At 40.2% G+C, this 24,465-nt stretch overlaps 1 protein-coding gene across 3 annotated transcripts in view; it reads right to left on the bottom strand.

Moving 5' to 3' along the window:
- The window catches only part of TTC1 (tetratricopeptide repeat domain 1), a 56,090-nt gene that overhangs the window by 15,887 nt on the left and 15,738 nt on the right, over positions 1 to 24,465 (bottom strand). For all 3 annotated transcript variants that reach the window (XM_015141273.3, XM_028849079.2, NM_001266114.1), the window contains 4 exon segments: positions 14,515 to 14,575; positions 12,924 to 13,036; positions 6,583 to 6,619; positions 231 to 379 (listed from right to left, as the gene is read on the bottom strand). In XM_015141273.3, coding sequence (XP_014996759.2) covers positions 231 to 379; positions 6,583 to 6,619; positions 12,924 to 13,036; positions 14,515 to 14,575 — 360 coding nt within the window.

The following is a 24,465-nucleotide window of genomic DNA, read 5'->3' as shown; positions in this document are numbered from 1 at the left end:
TTGTGTCTCGAGCTGGTCTCGAGCCCCTGGCCTCAAGTGATCTCTCCTCCTCGGCCTCCTGCAGTGCTGGGATTACAGGCATGAGCCACGCCTGGCCTCCTATATATCTTGATAAGCTCCTCAAAAGCACAGAAATGGAATTTAACCGAGTCTGAAAGGATTATTTAGGACTCACTGGGCAGCAACACAAAGAATAGAAGGAAAAATATTAAAAAAAATTTAGGTTTTACCATACAAGCCTCTCTTGCTTGATGTACTGATGGATCTTTTTCTAATATAGATTTATAGTCTTCCAGGGCTTCATCTAGCTTGTCCGTCTTCTCATACAACTCCGCTCTCCTCAATATTGCCCTGATATAGCTGGGGTTTAACTGAATTGCTGTAAGAAGAGAAGAAATAATTTTTATCACAAAGAAAAAGGGCCTACATATCTTTGGCTATATCGGATTCCTTCATCAATCATCCTCCAAGGGTACGAAAGGAAGAGTCATTTGTCAAGTGCATACCTGATGCTTGAAAACTTTTTCCACAAAGAGCAAGACAGTAAAGACTGTAGGCTTTGTGGGCCAGACAGACCCTCTGTGTCGCAACTCCTCGGTGATGCTATTGTAGCACGACCGTAGGCACACATAGTACGTAAACAAAAAAGGGTGGGTGTGTTCCAATAAACTATTTATGGACACTAAAATTTAAGTTTACATACTTTTCACATTATCATGAAATATTTTTCTTTTGCTTTCCAATCATTTACAACTGTAAAAACCATTCTTATCTTTTAGGCTATCAAAAACAGGTGGCAGGCTGGATTTGGCTTGTGGCTGTAGTTTGCCATATCCTGGTCTATACTCCAAGTCCTGGTTTTTGCCCACTTGTCATTTACCCAGTCCAGGACAGGCCAGAACACAGAGTTCAAGTGAAAGAGTGAGAGAGATTTTTTTTTTAGACGGAGTCTCGCTCTGTCGCCCAGGCTAGAGTGCAGTGGTGTGATTTTGGCTCACTACAACCTCCCCCTCCCAGGTTCAAGCGATTCTCCTACCTCAGCTTCCCATGCAGCTGGGATTACAGGCATGCGCCACCACGCCTGGCTAATTTTTGTATTTTTAGTAGAGATGGGGTTTCACCATGTTGGCCAGGCTGGGTGAGAGATAATTTGAAGATACAAATTAAAGAGTTAAGGGAAACCAGTCTGGTGGCAGAGTTTATCATTCTCTTTTTTCTAGGTCTTGAGTACTAAGATTACATTTCTAGTTAAATCCTCACTGTTCCTTCAACCCTCAAACTACTGCTCCAGCACTATGAGGTGGTTGATGCACAGTATCTTTACCTTCATCCAGCATCAGCTGCCCTTCTAAAAATCCTTTGCTATGTTTTGGTTCAACATACCGCATTTCTTCTCATTTCTTCCGAGCTGTTTCTTTTTCTATTAGAAAGCAGTGCTGGCCAGCGGTGGTGGCTCACGCCCATAATCCCAGCACTTTGGGAGGCTGAGGCAGACAGGTTAGTTGGGGTCAGGACTTTGAGACCACCAGCCTAGCAACCTGGCGAAATCCCATCGCTACTAAAAATACAAAAATTAGCTGGGTGGGCCTGCAATCCCAGCTATTCGGTTGGCTTAGGCATAAGAATCACTTGAACCCAGGAGGCGGAGGCTGTAATGAGTGGAGACTGCATCACTGCACTCCAGCCCCGGCAACAGAGCGATAATACTGTCTCAAAAACAAAAACAAACAAACAAAAACAAACAAAAAAACCCCAATGTCTTGGCTCTAGAACTTTTTTCTTTTCTCATAATCTATCCTTAATTTTAAAATTCATGCTTCCTGGTATATGTCTGGGCTATAGTGGTAAACAAGACAGACACAGTCTTTGTTCTCAATGAAGCCTTATGCTATTCTAGTAGGCAAGAGTAGACAGGTATATACTTTCAATAGTCATAGTACTAGAATGAAAAATAAAACAAGGTCATGTAAATGCAAGTGAAGCGAGAAATGAGGTAACTTCAGAAAGTGGTCTCAGAATATGAAGAGGGACTATGTGAGACAGGCCAGCCACGTCAAAGGCTAAGGAGGAGTGTGCCAGGAAGAGGGACCAACAAGAATAACTCTGGCATGTTACCAGGCTGGGGACCAGAGGTTGAAATGTGAGGCCATGGAGGACCTTCTTGGCCAGCGAAAGGAGTTTGGACTTTTTCCTGAGTGTGATGAGAAGCCACTGGAAAGTTTTCAAGCAAGCTTCAGACATTGTCTGATTTACATTTTTGAAGGACTGCTTTGGCCGTAGTGTGGGGGTTGGGGCAAGACTGAAAGCTGTGAGATCAGCTGGAAAGCTAATGCAGTGGTCCAGATGAGAGAAGATGTTGGCTTGGTCTAAGCTGGAAATAGTAGAGATGGAAAAGAGCAGCTGGATTAGATTGTCTTTAAATCTGAGCCCACGGAACTTGCTAATTAATTAATTAGCCATGTGGCATGAAAGAACAATCAGGGATGACTCCCAGGGTTTAACTTAAGCAAGGGAATGGATGGCAATGCCATTTATTAGAATGGAAAAAATGAACTGCAAGTTCTGTGTGTGTATGGGGGCTGGGCACGTTAAATCTGAGGTGCCTACCAGACATCCAAGCAGAAAGAACAACTTTGCAGTGGGATACAGGACACTAGACTACAGGGCAGAAGTCAGAGCTGAAGACAGAAACTCTGCCATACAGATGGCATGTATTTATTAGTTTTATATTTAAAAATTCATTAATTTTGGCTTTTATCTTTATGTAAATACTCCTTTTGTTTCCCTTAATTGCATTTTTGTTGCTCCAATTTCTTGTTTTTTAGATGGAATCTTGCTCTGTCACCCAGGCTGGAGTGTAATGGGACGATCTCGGCTCACTGCAACCTCCACCTCCCGGGTTCAAGTGATTCTCCTGCCTCAGCCTCCTGAGTAGCTAGGATTACAGGCATGCGCCACCATGCCCGGCTAATTTTTGTATTTTTAGTAGAGACAGGGTTTCACCATAATGATTAGGCTGGTCTTGAACTCCTGACCTCGTGATCCACCAGCCTCAGCCTCCCAAAGTGTTGGGATTACACGCGTGAGCCACTGTGCCCGGCCTGTTGCTCTGATTTCTTAGGTTAAATAATCCATGCATTTTCCTTGTCAATTTAACTTTTAAAACAACAAATAAAAATTGTGTATATTTATGGTATATAACATAAACATAACATAATGTGTTTTTGAAATACACACACAAGGTGGAATGGCTACATTGTGCTAATTTATAGATAGTATTTAAAGCTTCAGAACTGAATGAGATCACTTAGGGAGAAAATACTGAGGGAAAACAAGAGAAGAGGGTCCCATGCTGGACTAAGATCTAGAGACTTCCAAAATGTTGAGGTTGACATAAAAGCTAACAAAGGAGAGTAAGAAGGAACAGCCAACAAAGCAGGGAAAAAACAAATAGACTTCATTAAAATTAAGAGAGAGAATTTTAAAGGAGAAAGGAATGATAAACTGTATTAAATGCAGGTAAGGTCAAGTAAAGTTAGGCTAGAGAAGCAACTACTAAATTGAGCAAGATGAAACTGTTGATGACCTTTACAAGATGGGTTTCAATGGCATAGATAAAACAAATGCTCCATGGAAGTGAAGTAAGGAGAAAATGGAAGACTAAGTAGAGACAGCCAAGTATAGACAATTATTTCAATGAAAGGGATCAGATAAATGGTATAGCAATTGAAGGGTAATATTGGGTCAGGAGAAGGTTTTCTGAAAGAACCCCAAACCTTGAGCTGGGTGCAGTGGCTCACCCCTGTAATCCCAGCACTTTGGGAGGCCAAGGTGGGCAGATCACGAGGTCAGGAGTTCGAGATGAGCCTGGCCAATATGGTGAAACCCCATCTCTACCAAAAATACAAAAATTAGCCGGGCGTGGTGGCATGTGCCTGTAGTCTCAGCTACTCAGGAGGCCGAGGCAGAAGAATCGCCTCCTGGGAGGCGGAGGTTGCAGGGGGCCGACATGGCACCGCTGCACTCCATCCTAGGCGACTGAGCGAGACTCTGTCTGAAAAAGTAAAATAAAAAATAAAAGATAAAAATGTTAGCTGGGTGTGGTGGCGTGCACCTGTAGTCCCAGCTACTTAGGAGACTGAGGTGAGAATGAACTTAAACTTTATGTCAAGGATGAAAACCCTGGAGCTCCAATATGACCTCAGAAATAAGCTCTTTGCCAAGGTTTATCAATTGAGAGAGGGGAGAGAGACAGAGACAGAGACAAAGACAGAGAGAGAGAGAGAGAGAGAGAGAGTGTGTGTGTGTGTGTGTGTGTGTGTGTGTGGAGGGTGGGGGATGTCGGGGGCTCTCGATACAAACAAACCATATTGATATAAATGTAATTTGCCTATGAATACAATGCATGTATCCATAACGACCATGTCTAACCACATAAATATTAGTTTAAGCAAATCCAAAAACAAATGTGGAAAACACTTTCGCTGGAAAGCACTTTCTTCTCCTTTCCCTCATTTTCTAGACAAGGCTCCTACACTTCGGGCTGCAGCTGGAAGTAAACTGTTTCATATGGAAATGAACTATTTCTAACAATATACCATGCTAATCACGCTTACAAGGCATTTTTTCACCATTTGGTTACAGAGAAAGAAGCTCTGAAAACCAGCAGCTTGTTCCTAATTTAAACTTCTCAAACCCACACATCCTCACATAAAGGAAATAGGTTAAATAACTTCTTCCAAACAAAACAGTACATTCAGAATTAGTTCCAGTCCAACTTGGTAACAGATCAGAAGTGGTCTTCTATATTATAATATAGAAACAGTTTCAGACACTATAAGGAAATACAAAATATAAAGAAAAGAAAGCCAGTAGAGAGGGCAGCAAATTAATTAAATAAAAAAATAGGAGTGTCAGAGGCATTTGAATCAGAGTGGCTCCATCTTGAATAGGGGCTAGGTAAAATAAGGCTGAGCCCTACTGGGCTGCATTCCCAGGAGGTTAAGGCATTCTTAATCACAGGATGAGAGAGAAGGTTGGCACAAGATACAGGTCACAAAGACCCTGCTGACAGAACAGGATGCAGTAAAGAGGCTGGCCAAAACCCACCAAAGCCAAGATGGCGATTGAAGTGACCTCTGGTCATCCTCACTGCTTCCTATATGCAAATTATAATGCATTAACATGCTAAAACACATTCCCTCCAGCACCACGATAGTTTACAAATGCCATGGCAACATTCAGAAGTTACCCTATATATTCTAAAAAGGGACCCTCAGTTCTGGAAAATCTCTGCCCCATTCTTGGAAATCTCATGAGTAATCCACCCCTTGCTTAGCATATAATCAAGAAATAACTGTAAGTATACTTCACTGAGCAGCCCACACTGACTGCTGCTCTGCCTATGGAGTAGCCCTTCTTTTGTTTCTTTATTTCTCTAATAAACTTGCTTTTTCACTTTATGGTCTTGCCCTGAATTATTTCTTGTGAGAGGTCCAAGAATCCTCTCTTGGGGTCTGGATCAGGATCCTTTTTTGGTAACAGCAGGGGAATACACGCTTAGTGTAAGAGGGGATCTAGATAACATATAAGGTTCTCTTCCACTCTATAATTCTCCCAGAAACTATTACCCAAAGAAGAAAAACTAAAAAAATAGAAAACACAAAAATAGTGATTTGCTAGAAAAACTTCTGAGACTAAGCTGCAAGACAAAGTGATAATGTGTATTCTCCACATGAAGTTGGTTAGAGGCAAGACACCAGTCTGGCCTGTCAGGCAATTTTTGAAAAACAAAACAAAACCCCCCAAAACACAAAAAAACTGTAGTAACCCTATGTCTGAGGTGTCGCTATAGAAGTTAGTGGGATGATAAGATCTTAATAGAACTTAGGTATCATATAGCAAAGGCTTGATTCACTGTGAATCTGAAAGGGTAAAAAAAATGATGTGAAGTAGGTTTGGAAGAATTATGACACCCGAAAAGACTATCAATTCACTAACAGAAACTGTCCCCCATCACAGTTGTCCCCCTTCTCAAAATACACAGATCCAAATGCTCTAACAGCAGCTATGATCTTCAATTTGAATCTCAACAGAAAGTAATTACAGGAGGTAAATTCTATTCCATGAGTTCTGTTGCCAAGATAGCACTGAATTTTTTTTTCTTTTGGAGACAGGGTCACTCTGTCACCTAGGCTGGAGTACAGTGGCATAATCATGGCTCACCACAGCCCCAACCTCCTGGGCTCAGCCTCCCGAGTAGCTGGGACTGCAGGCACATGCCACCACATCTGCCTAACTTTTGTATTTTTGGTAGAGACAGGGTTTCGCCATGTTGCCCAGGCTAGAATTTTTCTTCATGTATTTACCAGTAGAGGAGAAACTGACTGAACTATCCATTCAAAAGCAGTTACTCTAAGATGACTATTATATAGTATCTCTGAAAATACAGAATTATAAAGCTACCTCTTGAAAGGCCCCAGAGGAAGGGTACACATGTACAAGCGCACACCTGACCCAAAGCCCCTCTGTCTGACATAATGCTCCTGTATGTTAACATGTAGTGAGATAACAAAGCTGTACCTTTGCTGCAGTCATTGATGGCCATTTCTTTCTTGTCCTAAAAAGAAAAATAGTATTAATATGTGTTGCCCTAGTTTTATCTTAATGGCCCAAAGGCTTAATGACATGATCTGATCACTAATAACTGCTTATGGAGATACAGAATGGTTTTCAAAGGAACTACGTAAAAACCTGAATGTTACTTCCAAGACAAAATTCAAAATTTACGTGGGGATGGCTCTGATCTGAAAGCCTCCTGGTAACACATTATTCAAGTCGCTTCTTTCTGAAAGTGTCTTTAAAGATTGTTCTAACTGACCTATTACATTTGCAAGACACTTTACATTAAAATGCTGACATTGAGAAACTCTGTGACCTAAATCAGAGCAAATGACTGACATGTGAATAACTGAATTACCCTCCTCTCTGGCTAGTGGTTATACTATCATACTCCAAAGTTGTATATTTCAGAAAGTATACAGATGCTCCATCTACAGACACACAGTGTGGCTTGTCATGTAGTCTCAGTTATAAACCTTAATTTATCCACTGATCAAACAAAAATACAAAACACTTAAACAAAGTATTTAACTAATTGAACTTTCTGAATCTAGAAGCATGACACAGCAGAAAGAACACTGGATGTCAAAGACTGAATTCTGGTCCTGGCTCTGACAATAACCTGCTCTTTAACACTGCTCTATTTTCCTTCTCTAGGGCTCAGTTTGTCTCATTTAAAATAGGAGCAGCGTGGACTGGATGTTATATAAGACGTCTTGCAGTTCTAAAATGTCCATTTTCCTGAAACTAGGAATTTTTGTATTACAGAAATAAGTTATTTCAAATAAGTGTTCAATATTCTCACAATGCCTACTGTATGTAGCAAATACTAAATATTCTGCAGAATATTTCAGAGCAATGTCAGCCAAATTGTTGCAGGATTCAATCAAAAGCAGTTTCAGGGCTGGGTGTAGCGGCTCACATCTGCAATCCCAGCATTATGGACGATCAAGGTGGGAGGATTACTAGAGGTCAGGAGTTCGAGACCTGGCCAACATGGTGAAATCCTGTCTCTACTAAGAATACAAAAATCAGCCAGGCGTGGTGGCGGGTGCCTGTGATCCCAGCTACTTGGGAGGCTGAGGCAGGAGAATTGCTTGAAATCAGGAGGTGGAGATTGCAGTGAGCCGAGTTCACGCCACTGCACTCAAGCCTGGGCAACAAAGCAAGACTCCGTTTCAGAAAATAAAAAAAAGTTTCAGGATGAAGAGTGACGACTTAATGAGTGTGGGGTATCCTTTTAGGATGATGGAAAAGTTCTGGAACTAGATAGTGGTGTTGGCTATATAACACTGTGAAGGTATTTTAATACACTGAATTGTATACAGTCGTGCACTGTATAATGACATTTCAATCAATGATAGATTGTGTATAAAACAGTAGTCCCATAGGAGTATAACGGAGCTGAAAAATTCCTATCACCTAATGACACAGTAGCCATCATAACATCATGGCATAACTTACTACTCAGATGTTGGTGTGATGCCAGGGTAAACAAACCTACTGTACTGCAAGTCATGTGAAAGTATAACACAGGCTGGGCATGGTAGCTCATGCCTGTAATCTCAGAACTTTGGGAGGTCAAGGTGGGTGGATCACCTGAGGTTGGGAGTTCGAGACCAGCCTGGCTAACATGGTGAAACCCCATCTCTATAAAAAATACAAAAAAATTAGCTGGGCATGGTGGTGCACACCTGTAATCCCAGCTACTTGAGAGGCTGAGGCAGGAGAATCGCTTGAACCCGGGAGGCAGAGGTTGCAGTGAGCTGAGATAGCACCACTGCACTATAGCCTAGGCAACAGAGTGAGACTCCATCTCCAAGAAAAAAAGAAAGCATAACATATACGTAACACTTGATAAAAAATGGCTGTTACTGGTTTATGTATTTACTATACACTACTTTTTATTATGTTAAGAGTGCACTCCTTCCACTAAAACAAAAAGTTTATCATCAAACAGCCTCAGACAGGTCCTACAGGAAGTATGGAAGTATTCCAGAAGAGGGCACTGTTATCATAGGAGATGACAGTTTCATGTATGTGCCGCTCTTGAGGACCCTCCAGTGGGACTAGATGTGGAGGTGGAAGACAGTGATACTGATGCTCCTGATCCTGTGTAGGCCTAGGCTACTGTGTGTATTGGCATCCTAGTTTTCAACAGAAAAGTTTAAAAAGTGAAAAACAAAAGAAAACAGAAAAAACAAACCACTATTTAATAGAAAGAAGTATATAGAATAAGGATATAGCTGGGCATGGTGGCTCACGCCTATAATCTTAGTGACTCGGGAGGCTGAAGCAGGAGGACCACTTGAGGCCAGGAGTTCAATACTAATCTGTGAAACACAACAAGACCCCATTTCTTAAAAAATTAAAAAAAAAATTAAAAGAAAACCAAACAAAATTAGCTGGGCGTGGTAGTGCAGGTCTGTAGTCCCAGCTACTTGGGAGGCTGAAGTGGGAGGATTGCATGAGTCCAGGAGTTCAAGGCTGTAGTGAGCGATGACAATGCCATTGCACTCAAGCCCTGGCAAAAGAGCAAGATACTGCCCCAGCTCAGAAAATAAGGATATAAAGAAAATATTTTTGTAGTTGTACAACATGTTTATGTTTTAGGCTATTACAAAAGAGTTTAAAAGAATTTAAAAGTTGATAAAGAAAACAAGGCACAGTAAACCAAGGTGAATTTATTAAAGAAAAATAAAATAAATTTAGTGAAGCCTAAATGTAACATATTTATGAAGTCTACAATAGTGTAATGTCCAATAGTGTAGGCCTTCACATTCACTCACCACTCACTCACTGACTCACCTAGAGCAATTTTTAGTCCTGCAAGCTCCATTCATGGTATTTACGGTATATGTATGTGTGTGTGTACACATATGTGTGTGTGTGTATATATCTATATATACAGATGCACCATTTGAAAAATATCTTATACTGCATTTGTACTGCACTTTTTCTGTTTAGATACTCAAATACTTACCATTGTGTTCCAACTGCCTACAGTACTCAGTGCGGAAACATACTGTACAGGTTTGTAGCCTAGGAGCAATAGGCTATGCCATATAGCTTAGGTGTGTAGTAGACCATACCATCTGGATTTGTGTAAGTATATGATGTTCGCACAATGATGAACTCACCTAATAACACATTTCTCAGAATGTATGCCTGTTGTTAAGTGACTCACGACTGTACTTTAAAATGGCCAACTTTATGTTATCTGTATCTTACCACAATATACAAAACAAAAAAGGTTTCAGGGTCATCTGGGACCTTTTTTATTTCTCTTCCAATGTTCAGCATACCAATTCAAGTATTGAAAACTCTAAGAAGTCCTTTAAAGAAATCTGTATAACTTTATATGTCAGTATTTCTCCAACTTATCACATTTCTGTAAGTCAAAGACACATAATTTCACAGTTTCTGAAATAGAAATAAATCTTTACAATTTATGTGTACAGCTGTTGTGGTGGTATTCTTTGTGTGCCCAGAAGTGATTATTAAGCTGTAGTGCATCTTATCCACTGTCCTCTTCAAACCAAGGAATTACGGAATTTTCTTGCAGAAACTTTTGCTTGAGGCTCATAGTCTACTAATACCTCAGAAGACCCAGGTGTTGTCTACTGCTTACAATGGTAGTCCCCAAAGTGGAGTGTGTGAAAAAAACAAATCACAACTTTACCATTCTTTCATAATTTTTATATATAGGTAGCTATCTATATAAAACAATATACATAATACATAAGGACAAAAATGTACACAATATATAAGGAGAAACAAATCTAACTATACATATAAAACAATGTATATAATATATAAGGACAGTAGTTAAAAAAAGAAAAAGAGAACCTATTCTTTTAGGGCTCTGCTCTTGTGTAGCTAGCAAGACCTAGAGCTGAAACTCTGCCCTAACTCCAGGTTACCTTTTCTCTCTCCAGATATGAAATGTGAAGTGTGGCCAGGGGCACTAAGTCAGGGATGCTAAGCTTGCAAACCTGCCTTTCAGAAATTCTTCGTCTTTACCTCTTAAAGCAGTTAAACCATCATTTCCTTGAAAAACTTAGAACATGCTCCTTAAATTGTGTCAGGGCACTAATCCTAGAAGTTATCAAGTCTCTCACTTTAGAGTCTTCATAAAGTATTAAAAATGCAACTTAAGGCCAGCACGGCGGCTCATGCCTTTCTAGCACTTTGGGAAGCTAAGGTGGGCGGATCATGAGGTCAGGAGTTCGAGACCAGCTTGACCGACATGGTGAAACCCCGTCTCTACTAAAAATACAAAAATTATCCAGGTGTGGTGGCAGGCACCTGTAATTCCAGCTACTTAGGAGGCTGAGGCGGGAGAATCGCTTGAACACAGGAGGCAGAGGTTGCAATGAGCTGGGATCATGCCACTGCACGCAAGCCTGGGTGACAGAGCGAGACTCCAATCTCATTAAAAAAAAAAAAAAAAAAAAAAAGAATGCAACTTAAAAGAACAGAAAACTTCACCAACAAAACTATTCTTTGAACAGGAAGCAATCATAGAGCAATGCTCTTTTGAGTTTTCCTCAGATGTGACAGACAAACTACTAGCAAGACCATATATTTTCTTAACTCAAGAACCAGACTATTTATGCCAGCCCAAACCTAGAAATATCAATAACTTGGGCAACTGTGGAAACAAAGAATCCCAAATCCCAGGAACCAACTGGGTATGGTGCATTTCCCCTGATACTGAAGGCGCATCCTTGATCCTATTTCACAATGACAATGTCCAGTCTAAGAATGTGGCAAAATGGAGAAGCAAATCCAAAAGATGAGAATTTTCCAGGTAGGTGTAAAAACTGTTAGATGTTAATTCTGATTGCTGGTGGGATACATTAAAGAATATTGTTTTAAATAAACTTAAACCAATTGTTTTGTTTTCTCTGATACAAAATGTTGGTTTGTATACTCTAAAATTATTTCTTCTCTCATGCCACATGAAATAGTCCAAAAACACTCCGCTTTGTTGAATCCTATACAAGTTCCGGTAAAAAAACCCGTAACCTTTCTGCATGTCCAAGCATTCAAGCACACACCCCCATCCCTGCCCTGGGGCCTTTCAAAAACAAACAAACAAACAAAAAAACCTTGTCACCTAAAGTGACTGTAGTAGAGGCATTTGAGAATTTCAGACAGTATCCAAACAGATATCTGATCTAAACAAATGAAAAAACTGCCACTCCCAATCTTGAGTCAGCATCATGGTTGCTTAAAGCTATGTTAAATAACCTATCCTTTGCACTCTGAATGTAAGTAGCCATAGTTTTAAAAGTGGTATTGTTTAAAAAAAAAAACAAACCACTCCCATTTCAATCCAACGATTATGAAGACTAAATAGGAAAATCAGACAAATCAGAAACAAATCTAACTTATTTTTTGAGACGGAGTTTCACTCTTGTCGCCCAGGCTGGAGTGCAGTGCACTGCAACCTCCGCCTCTAGGGTTCAAGAGATTCTCCTGCCTCAGCTTCCTGAGTAGATGGGATTACAGGCTCACCACCATGCCTGGCTAATTTTTGTATTTTTAGTAGAGATGGGGTTTGACCATGTTGGTCAGGCTGGTCTCGAACTCCTGACCTTACGTGATTCGCCCGCCTCGGCCTCCCAAAGTGCTGGAATTACAAGCATGAGCCACTGTGCCTGGCCCAAATCTAACTTTTAATACCATCACGGTATAAAACAAATATATTTGTACTCTCACTTATTCCACACTCACCTTGTTATACTAGGTTCTCAATCCTTTGGAAATACAAAATGTCTTTAAAGTTCCTTGACACCTATTTTGCATTTAGGGGTACCTTTTATCCCAACTGTTGGAGATTTCTCCAAGTGTCCATACTTTGAACAGAAAAGTCAGAATCCTAGGAATAACCATCTTTAAAGATGCTTTAAAGCCCAGAGTTTTCACTGGTGTTTCCCTGTGCCTTTGCATGTTTATCTAGAATTCCAGAGGCCTAAAATAAGGATCTAGAGCTATTCTAGGACATGCACTGCTTGGTTCACTGCTTCATTAACCTGCCCTAGTTTAGCAAAAAACTTGCCAGCCCTCCTTCCATGAAAGTATTCACTCAGCTACTTTAACGGGGAATGTTAACAGTAATCTCACTCAAGTTTTTCAAAAGATTTTCTATTCTCCCTGTGGCCTTTACATCAGGAACATATACGGGCAGGAAAAGGGAGGCAGCAACCTCTATGCTAGTTTTTGGAGAGAAACTATGGTATGAAAAGACTGCAAGTCCATGTGCTTTTTAAAAAGAAAAGGTCAAAGATACATACCTGTTTCATCCTTGCTGCAGCTCTATTTGAAAACAGAATCGACCTCTCCTTTTGGAAGCAGCATGGGCACATTTCAAGGGCTCGACTGTAAGAACTTTCAGCTTCTATATAATCTGAGGATGATAAGATAAAGGATGTGTGGTCATTATGATTTTATTCCTGATACTACTATATTCCGCAGGATCTCAGAAGCACTGTTTTCCATTCATAGGATGAAGGTTTCGAGTTAAAAGATGGTCATAGTCTATTAAGTCCGGGGCAGTAAAAATCACTTCCTCCTTTCTTCTCTCTTTAAAGGAACAGTGCTCACTTGTGCCAACCTCACAGACTGTGCTTGGTGAACTGACAGCTGAACATGCTGTCAGCGACAAGCCCTCAATACTCAGGAGTCCTGGCATTCCCTCAATATTCAGTTTTCATTTGGCTGGGCAATTCAGAAAGGAGTTTTCAAAGGAGGTTAGAGAACTAGAGAGAGGAAAGAGACTAAACTCTGGGATCCATGGCCTGAGATAAAGAAAAAAAGTATATTTGTTTTAATTAAATCTGTTGTGCTTTCATACAGTCAACCTGGCTAAAACGGCATCTGTGAAATGTTTGAAGAGAGACATTTGATAGAGCTAAAAGGAACAATGTAAAAATCAATATTTAAATCAAGACCTTAAAAGAGAAAATGGCGAAAAAGAGAATTATGGTCAGGATACTAACAGAAAATTGCCTATGTACTCCTTTCTCAGGTTTGAAATATTTAATATTAACATACAAAAAATATGCTTTCAAAATTAGAAGTATTTATTCTATTAGAAAAAAATATTAATGATTACTAAACCAGGAAATAGAAGAAAAAAAATTAAAATCTGAAATCAGATAATAGGGTAACTTTTGGGGAAAAAAAGAAAAAAATAAAAAACCTGAAAATAACTGGGGAAAAATCTTAACACACCTAGATTTCTGATGGATATATACTTTGAGATGTGACAGAAGACTTTTGCTCTAAGATCAACTAGTTACCCCAAATTATCAGAATGAACCCCACCAACTTATTTCTAAGCAAATGTAGAAAACGCAGGACATGAAGAATCTCTCTACTTAAGGCATCCAAAGAAAATGGCACATGAAAGAGCAACCCTTCTGAAGCAGTTTGGAGAATTTAAAAAAAGAAAGCAAGCAGGAGCAACCAAAGGACAGGCAGCCCTAGGCCGTACCAGAGCAGTCAGGCCTGCTTTTACAGCCCCACAGCAGGTGAGGAGCGGGGACTCTGCTTTTACAGCAATGCAGCACATAACCTTTTAACATTCCAGGTTAGTGTTTTCCAAAGCATGAGCTCAAGAGTTTCACCCTTGATTCTAGATTAACGGATAGTGGATTACAGAAGGACCATGCATGTGCCAAGAGACAAATGGTAACTTGTCACCATCAGATGAATAATTTGGCCTGGTTAAAAATCCAAAATGCCAAGGTACTGGGAAGGAACACTGTATTGTGAAGTTTGGTTTTGGGGTTTCTTCAAATGTTCTTTGGGATTTCTTCACAGACTCTATAACAGGATGAAGAGTCAAGATGACCAGATTATCAGTGCTGAAAGTTATCTTACCTCCTTTCTTAAACTGTTCATTTCCCTCCTCCTTTAGTCTAGTGCTCTCTTCTCTTCTTTTCTGAAAGAGATCGGAGAATTACATAATTTCTCACAATATTATTATAAGTGAACAAAAAGGTGAGCTTTCTTTACACACAAGCCTATTTAATAGGCAACAGTCTGACTTTTGAGAACTGGATCGGTTTCACTAAAACCTTGTACAGTGTTAGAGGAAAAAAAAACACATGACCATCAATTTCATTCTTGATGTTTAAAACAAAAAAACGTAGGTTTTCTTGGCATGTCCCTTGCTTTCTATGTTTCTGGCTTTTGCACGGAATGATAATTATAGTATCACTTAATTTCTACTTACTCAGAAATGAAACTAAATAACATACCCACTGGTGTACATACCAGTGTAAATTCAAATTCTAGCTTCCAGTACTTACTAGTTATGTGACCTTGGACAAGTTTCAGAATCTTTCTGAGCCTTAGTCTCTTCATTTAAAAAATGAAGCCTTAATAGTATTATGGACTACTGTTTAATGGATTAATGTAATAATATATGTAAAGCTGCTCATACAGTGACTAGCAAATAAGGGCTCAATAAAAAATAAGCTATTATTTTCTGTGAAATAAGTACTTTAATCCTTATAAATATAAGAACCCTTCATGGTTTGTGTCATGAAGGAGACACAGTATGCTAGGAGAGCACATTCGCGGGGACAAGCCATGTCTGTAGGGTTAGGGCAGTATACTGTTAGCAGGTTAACACAGGAAAATGTGAAGAAACCTAAATAAATTAGTCTGTCTTTTCTTAGCTTATTCAAACAACACAGAAACTCACACAGATGGCCAAAAACTCATCATATACAAAGGCTGAGAGAATATTTTCCTCCAAAGCCAAGTAGGCGCATGCTGAGCGTGTGCACTTTCTTCTGGAACATCTTAACAATATAACTGGCACAAGCCAAACCAGAAGAGTCTGCCTGCCTGCCACCTTTTGACAGTGCTTTAAAATAAAAACAACAAAACCCCCAAAAACAGAGAATCCTCCCAAAGTCCCCCCTTTTTATTTTTTAAAGAGATAGGGTCTCGCTATGTTGCCCAGGCTAGAGTGCAGTGGCTATTCACAGATGTGATCAACACACACTATAACCTTGAACTCTTGGGCTCAAGTGATCCTCCTGCCTCAGCTTCCTGAGTAGGTGGGACTATAGGTGCACACCACTGTGCTGAGTTCTATCTTCCTTCTTGAAGCTTCTGACTAAGTAATCTCAAAGGGAGGAAATACAGTGAGCAGGGTATTTCATGCACAAGAGAAGCCTGGAACCTAAACAACTGGTCTTTTTAGCATTAGGAACTGATATGGTCTGTGTCCCTACCCAAATATCCCCACGGGTCGAGGGATGGACCCTGGATCATGGCGGGGTTCTCCCATGTTGTTCGCATGATAGTGAGTTCACTCTCATGAGAACTGATTTTTCAAGTGCCACACTTTAAAACCATCAGCTTCCCCTTCACTTTCCTCCATGATTGTAAGTTTCCTGAGGCCTTTGCAGTCATGTGGAACTGTGAGTCAATTCAACCTCTTTTGTTTATAAATCACCCAGTCTCAGGCAATTCTTAATAGCAGTGTGAAAACGGACTAATACAGGAACCAAAGTAAAAATATTCTTTCTCTGGAAAAGATTTGTCAATATGCTATTGATGAGACTGGGTATTTCCCAAATGTCTTCTTATTACACTGCGGATTAAACACAGCACTTGACGAATCTCAATGAAGAAACTAAAAGGTAAGTATAGAGTGAATCTAATTTTTATGGTACGTACTATGTGCCAGACACATAGCAGATACACATAAAAATTCATTTTAAGATATAATGTATCTGAGGGAAGGGCTATTCTAAAGGAATTCAGAAAAAAATAAAATATAAGAACATGGCCATATTTACCTAGTACTACCCATAAGAAAGATGCTTGGATTGTAATGATCTCTACTGTATTGATTAGGGTTATTGGATGCAAGCAAAAGACTATCTTAAGCAAAAAACTTTAGGGGGCAGGCTCACTGGAAAGACATCAGCGCTCACAGAATCAATGGGAAGCTTAAAGAATGGGCTTAGAAAGCAGGTAGAGCTCGGCTGGGCATGGTGGCTCACGCCTGTAATTCCAGTACTTTGGGAGACTAGGGCGGATCATGAGGTCAAGAGATCGAGACCATTCTCACCAACATGGTGAAACCCCGTCTCTACTAAAAATACAAAAAAAAAAAAAAAAAAAAAAGCAGCTGGATGTGGTGGCGCATGCCTGTAGTCCCAGCTACTCAGGAGGCTGAGGCAGGAGAATTGCTTGAACCTGGGAGGCGGACGTTGGAGTGAGCTAAAGTCGTGCCACTGCACTCCAGCCTGGCGACAGAGTAAGACTCGTCTCAAAAAAAAAAAAAAAAAAGAAAGCAAGTAGAACTCAGGAAGGCTCTGTCAAGAAGCAGAAGCAGAATGCATGAGTGTCTTTTAGTGAAAGACTTGCCAGGACAGGGCTGCGATGGTAGCAAATCAACTCTAACCATTCCATTTTCTTTGCTTCACTCAATCTAGATTCAAGGTCTTGGTCAGAAGCATCTAATATATGAAGCATCGATCACAAGCCTTGGTTGTCAGAGCATGAAGTGAGAGACATGGGGTACTGCCACTCAATAAGATCACAACACAAGAGAATTCCTCCAAATAGGAAGGGGTATTGGATGCTGGTGAGCGAAGACAACATAACAAATTCAGTTAACAGTTATTTAAGAAACAAATTCTTCATAGAGGGGTTAAATCATCAAGTTACTAGAGCTTAATGCCCATCCTTTAGGAGTTTTCAATTTCTTTAGCATTAACTGTAAATCTTAAGCTACTTTCTGATCTATAATCTTCTCTTCTGAGCCAACTCATTAGGAATCTTCTATGACACAGATGAATCAATCAGACTGCCAGATCAGGCTCTTGTGAAGTAAGCGTGTAGTATGTGTATTCATGTTTCAGGAGACCAATCATTCTTTGGGAAATTTATAACATCAAGTTCCCAATGGGCAAAGCCAAGACCCAAGTATTCAGAAAGGAATTAGTGCTGAGGGCCAGCCGGAGCAGCCAGCTTGAGAAATACTCACCGTGTCTTTATTTTTATTTTCAGAGACAGGGTCTCCTTCTGTTGTCCAGGCTGGAGTGCAGTGGCACCATAAGAGTTTACTGTAACCTTGAACTCCTGGGCTCAAGCAATCCTTCTGAGTAGCTGGGACTATAAGCAAGCACCACTGCCTGCCCCTAGGTAATTTTTTTCTGTTTTTAGTAGAGATGGGGTCTCACTGTGTTGGCCAGGTTGGTCTTAAACTCCTGGGCTCAAGCAGTCTTCTCACATCAGCCTCCCAGTGTGTTGGGATTATAGGTGTGAGCCAGTGTGCCCAGCCCTCATCTTGTCTTTCTAACTTGAAGGACTGAAAGTTGACCTAGCCAAGCGAAAGGCTCCAGAATGTAATTCTGAGGTTATTATTATTATTATTTTTTGAGACAGACTCTCACTCCATCACCCAGTCTAGAGTGCAGTGGTGTGATCTTGGCTCACTGCAACCTCCACCTCCCAGGTTCAAGTGATTCTCGTGCCTCAGCCTCCTGAGTAGCTGAGTTTACAGGCATGCGCTACCACACCTGCCTAATTTTTTGTATTTTTAGTAGAGATGGGGTTTCACCATGTTGCCCAGGCTGGTCTTAAACTCCAGGCCTCAAATGACTTGCCTGCCTTGGCCTCCCAAAGTTCCAGGATTATAGGTGTGAGCTGAGGTCAATTACTCTAAGTAAGGTATCCCATTGTTTCAACTGATAACTCACAACCCAATGGCCCACTGAGTAGTAAACACTGAAAAAGAACTGCTGCTTCCCTCTCCACAGACTGTGCAAATTAAGAGTAATGCAATTATCAGTATCATGCTGAACATCTCCTTGGAAACAGCTAAAAATAGCACTTTGAGGAGCAAGTTGAACTATTTCCCAGCTGTGCCGAGACTGAATTGATGATCCCAGTACAAAGACTGGAGTTTTTTTCTGCTGAATATATTCTTTCTCCAAAGGATGACAGGCATATAGTACAATATTACTGGAATCCGAGGATAGATATGATAAATAGTGTACGGGTCTTCCTTAGCGTGCTAGGTGCCAGAAGCACTCACACATACGTGAGCCGGCAGTGCTGATATTCTGCAGCACTATCAGGGGAGTCTTTCCAGGTTCTGTTCTATGAACAGAAGCTTCTAATGTGGTTAAAGCCCTTACATACCTCCACAATGCCTCTTAACACATTCCAGAGAGGCCTCACAGGGAAATATCTGATCTTGAATTATACTTTTATAGAAATGGAAACCAAAGAAATTTTATAAGGCCCTTTACTCAGTACTTTCTTCTCCATCACTGAAAACTTAGGGGGAAATAGTGACATTATCCTGTATTGTAAATGATCACAGGAACTGCCAAGGAAAGTCCCAAACAGACAATGCTCTCAATGAATGGAGCTTATTTGAAAAGTTACTACCACAACTGTAAACTTCTCAACTTGGTATTCAAAATTCATTACAACCTACACCAGTACAGCGCTTCACTGCTGAAAATCTGCTGTCACATACATTAGCTCATTTGTTTTTCAAGATAATTTTGAGAGGTGGACATAGAAGTCTTGACTCATTTTACAGATGAGAAAAATCAAGGTTCAGAAATCTCTTGTTCACACTGCATCAAGCTTCTGTTCCAACCAACTCAACCTATGCAACACAAGTCCTCTTTGCTAGACAGTCTGATCTCACTATTGTCTCTCAAAGCTTACCATGGTTTTCCCTCATCCCATTTGTTTGCTTATGTGTCCCCCATGTCCTTCCATGGAGTATCTCTTTCATATTCTCCTCCCAACTCTCTCACACCAAATTTTCTGTAGTTTTCAAAGTCTCGTACAAACCATAGCTCCTCCCTGGGGCCACCTTTTACTTCTTTTCCCACATTATCTTTCTTTGAATGCAGACTATACACACTGCTTTTAATTTTGTAATTCAATTCTGCCTTAGAGATTGTTTTAAATTATGAACACAACAAAAGCACTGCAAAAAATCTGGAGTGTTACTTAATGCTTAAATGGTTTCATGTGTTGTAGAAGCTTTTTGGCCCTCAGACCTGGGCAGAAGAGTCTCTCGTTAAGGGCCCCCTCTTGTGGGCCCCACCCATATCCCATACGGCCCTTTTAAACTATGCTCCAGGTAACTGAGTTCTCTAGGATTTCAAGTTCAAGCCTCCCTAGCCCACTTCCAGAATCTGCGTGGGTATTTTACCTGGGTTTATTTAACTTTGTTGCAGGTTTACGTAATATTCTGGGTGTAGTATTCTGTACTTTGCCTACCCTAGATCTGGCCATATCTCCAAGAAGTCCTAGGTCAATTTTTACTTACTTACTTACTTATTTAAAGGCAGGGTCTCGCTTTGCCACCCAGGCTAAAGAGATCATGGCTCACTGCAGCCTCAACCTCCTGGGCTCAAGCAATCCTCCCACCTCAGTTTCCTCAGGATCTGGGACCATAGGTGCATACCACCACGTCTGGCTTTTTTTTTTTTTTTTTTTTGTAGAGATGGCGGGTGGGGGGGTCTCACTATGTTGCCTAGACTGGTCTTAAACTCCTGGGCTCAAGTGATCCTCCCACCAGAGCCTTACAAGGTGCTGAGATTACAGGTGTGAGTCACCCCATTCAGCTGAGTGCTGGATTCTTTTAGTGTGGAACAGTGTTTAGAAACAAAGATCTGGTGTCAGTGTGTTCACTGTTACCAGGGTGTTACTGCTTTTAGGCCCTCTCAGTGAAGAAACCCAGGAAATACATCTTAAACAAAATGAAACCCTTATGAGTCCAAAGAACACATACAAGTGAAATCCAACAACACAGGGTTCTTCCTCACATTCCTCCACAGTGAAAACTCTGGTTCTCAGAAGAGTGACTTTATTAATTTGCTCTATCCCACAATAAACAAGAGTTCCAAAATTACTATACAAATATCATTACCAACAATGAACCTACTATGTAAAGTTCAAGGTTTTGTTGCAGTCAGAGTCTGTGTCCAAAGTTAATGGAATTATCTTTTCTATATAATCAATTCATGATTGTTATGTAATTTGTTTCTGTTTACAGTCAATTTTAAGGCTTGTTTTTTTTTCTCATCCTTTCTGATTTAATTTTATTTTTTGAAAATAAAAAAAATTATTTACACAGTTTAAAAATAGGTGGAATTTCTGATGTGGTGAAGTAAGGAGGTTGTCAAAATCCTTTTCCTTAAAGCCAACTGTAAAACTGGACAGGCCAGGGGCAGTAGCTCACACCTGTAATCCCAGTACTTTGGGAGGTCGAGGTGGGTGAACTGCCCGAATCAGGAGTTTGGACCATTCTGGGCAACATGGTGAAACCCTGTTTCTAGCAAAAAGCCAAAAAAGTTAGCCATGTGTGGTGGTGCGCACCTGTGGTTTCAGCTACTCTGGAGGCTGAGGTGGGAGGATCGCCTGAGCCCAGGAAGTTGAGGCCATGATTGTGCCACTGCACTACAGCCTAGGCCAGAGAGTGTGGCTTTGCTTCAAAAAATAAAAAGAATAAGTAAACTTGAAATTGTATTGGAAGAAATTATCCAAGCTGAAGAATGAAAACAAAAGACTGAAGAAAAATGAACAGGACCCTCTTGACATGAATGGAAGACCCAGAAGAAGGGAAGAAAGAGAACAGAACAAATGTTTGAAGAAATAAAGGCTGATAACTTTAAAATTTTGATGAAAAATGTTAATCTAAAGATCCAAGAAGCTCATCTCAGTGAACTTCAAGTAGACTAGAAAGATCTACATCTGAGGACACCACTGTGTCAAGAGTGATGAGAGATAAAGAGAAAATAAAGCCACAAGAGAAAAATGATAAAAGACAACAAGACTATTAATTTCTGACATGTCACCAGAAACAGTGGAGGGCAGAAGGCAGTGTAATGATATATTTAAAATGGTGAACCAGAAAAATTTTCAAGACAGATTATACATTTAACAAAACTACCTCAAGATGAAGGCAAAATAAAGACTTTCACAATGAACAAAGGGAATTTACTGCTGTGAAACCTGCCTCACAAAACATATTAAAGTCCTTCAGGCTGGAGGAAATGACAGTAGATGGTCACTCAAAACCACAGGAGGAAATGAAGAACACCAGAAATGGTAAGCAGATATAAGACTCTAATGTTATTTTCTCTCTTCTTTAATTTCTTTAAAAGACAAAAGATTATAAAATGACACTCAGTGGTTAGGTTTACAACATATATTGATATAATGTACATGACAATGATAGTTCAAAGTGGAGGACAGGAAATGGAGCTATGCTAAAGCAAAGCTTCTATCAATACAGTTCACTGAAAATAAGTAGTATTAAACTAAAGTAGGGCTGGGCACAGTGGCTCCCGCCAGTAATCTCAGCACTTTGGGAGGCCAAGGCAGGTGGATCGCTTGAACTCAGGAGTGTGAGAACAGTTTAGGCAACGGCAAAACTCCATCTCTACAAAAAATACAAAAATTAGCTGGGCATGGTGGTGTGCACCTGTAGTCCAGATACTCAGGAGGCTGAGGTGGGAGGATCACTTGAGCCCAGGGAGGTGGAGGCCACAGTGATCCATGATTGCGGCCACTGTACTCCAGCCTGGGCAACAGAGTGAGACCCTGTCTCAAAAACAAAAACAAAAACAAAAACAAAAAAATTCCGGAAAACTAAAGTAGACTTTAAAAAGATGTGCATTACAATTCCTACAGCAACCATTAAGAAAATAGCTAAAAGTAAACAGTTAATAAAATCCAAAGTATTATAATAGCATGCACAAAATATTATCTAATACAAAAAGAGGCAGTAAAAAAGAAACAGGAATAAAGAATACATGAGACTTGTAAAAGACAAATGACTAATGTAAATCCAACCATATAAATAAGCAGATTAAATATGAATGGACTAAACAACTCAAAGAGCAGAGATTATCACACTGGATTTAACAAGATTCAATCATATGCTGACTATAAGATGCATACTTTACATTCAAAGACATATACAGTTTGAAAGTAAAAGTATAAAAAAAGATACTGTGTAAACAGCAACCTTAAGAGAAGCAGCTGAAGTGCTATCAGACAGAATAGGCTTTAAGACAAGATATATTACTGGAGACCAAAAAAGGGGATATTTCATAATGGTAAAAAGGTCAACAAATTGGGAAAATATAACAATTATAGGTGTATATGTATCTAACAGCAGAACCATAAAAACATAAAGGAAAAACTGAATTCAGAGGAGAAACAGACAATCCAACACTAGTTGAAGATTTCAATACCCCAATATCAGAAACTGCTTAAACAACCAGAGGTACAATACACATGGAAAAACATACAGAAATGTACCACTTAGTACACTGTTGCAAAATATACATTCACAAAACTACTATACAAATTAAGATAGAGAGCACTGCCAGAACCTCAGAAGCTTCCAGTGTACTCCTTTCTAAATTCTCTCACCCCGACATCCCTAGCCAAACAACTTTTCTTCATAACTTGAAGGAGTTAAATAATTGAGGCTGTCATACTTCTATAACATTGTGGAATGTACGCTTGCAACCTTTAGAAAACCAAGTATCTAAAAATGATTTTTAAGAGATCTTCTATGTTCTATTCTAGACCTGAAATATTTTATGGTCTATGTTCATTGAATTTTGACTTAATAGCTATAGTTAATAGTTCCTGATTGCTCTTGTCTGCTGGTCATTTAATCCTTATGATCCCATTTTATGCCAAGTTAAATGATAGAGCTAGGACAGGTGTAACATTTCCAAGTTAATGTTTTTAGGTGAGGTGGTGCACACCTTAGTCCCAAGTACTTGAGGGACTGAGGTGGGAGAATCGCTTGAGCCCAGGAGTTGCACTGGCAACGAAGCTAGACCCTGTCTTTTAAACAAAACAAAACAACAAAGTTCATGCTCTTAACCACAAGACCATACTGTCTTCCACAGGTGTGGAAATAAAGAATTGTTTGCAGGAAATAGAACTGAGTAACGCACAGAAACTGCTGCAAAAAGGTGAACACACAGAACTTATATGCTTCATAGTTCTAAAGAAAAAGTCACTTGTAATTCCCTTGGTGTCAAGAACTAGGGCATTTGAAAAGAGGATGACACTGCTCCAAAACATGTTATTTAGTTCCAGAGTTCTGATCTATAGTCATTTTGAGACCTATGTTAAAAATAAATCTCATTGGGTGTGGTAGCTCATACCTGTAATCTCAGCACTTTGGGAGGCCAAGGAGTGTGGACTGCTTGAGCTCAAGAGTTTGAGACCAGCGTGGGCAACATGGCAAAACCCCGTCTCTATTGAAAAACAAAAATTAGGCTGGGCGCAGTGGCTCACACCTGTAATCCCAGCACTTTGGGAGGCCAAGGCAGGTGGATCGCCTGAAGTCTGGAGTTTGAGACCAGCCTGGCCAACGTGGTCAAACCCCGTCTCTATAAAAAATATAAAAATTAGCCAGGTGCGGTGGCAGGTGCCTGTAATCCCAGCTACTTGGGAGGCTGAGGCAGGAGAATCACCTGAACCTGGGAGGCAGAGGTTGCAGTGGGCTGAGATTGCACCATTGCACTTCAGCTTGGGTGACACAGTAAGACTTCGTCTCAAAAACAAACAAAACAAAACAATAAATAAATAAAAACACAAAAATTAGCTGAGCATGGTGGCTCATGCCTGCAGTCCCAGCTACTCTGAAGACTGAGGTGGGAAGATCACTGGAGCCCAGGAAGTCGAGGCTACAGTGGAATTATGGAATCATGGCACTGCACTCCAGCCTGGGGGACAGAGCAAGACCTGGTCTCAAAAAACAAAGCAAAACAAAACAAAAACAAACCTTTTCCTCACTGA

The sequence above is a fragment of the Macaca mulatta genome, chromosome 6 (assembly GCF_049350105.2).
Source record: "Macaca mulatta isolate MMU2019108-1 chromosome 6, T2T-MMU8v2.0, whole genome shotgun sequence".
In the NCBI taxonomy this organism is placed as follows: Eukaryota; Metazoa; Chordata; class Mammalia; order Primates; family Cercopithecidae; genus Macaca; species Macaca mulatta.
This window is presented reverse-complemented; position numbering and strand designations above follow the sequence as displayed.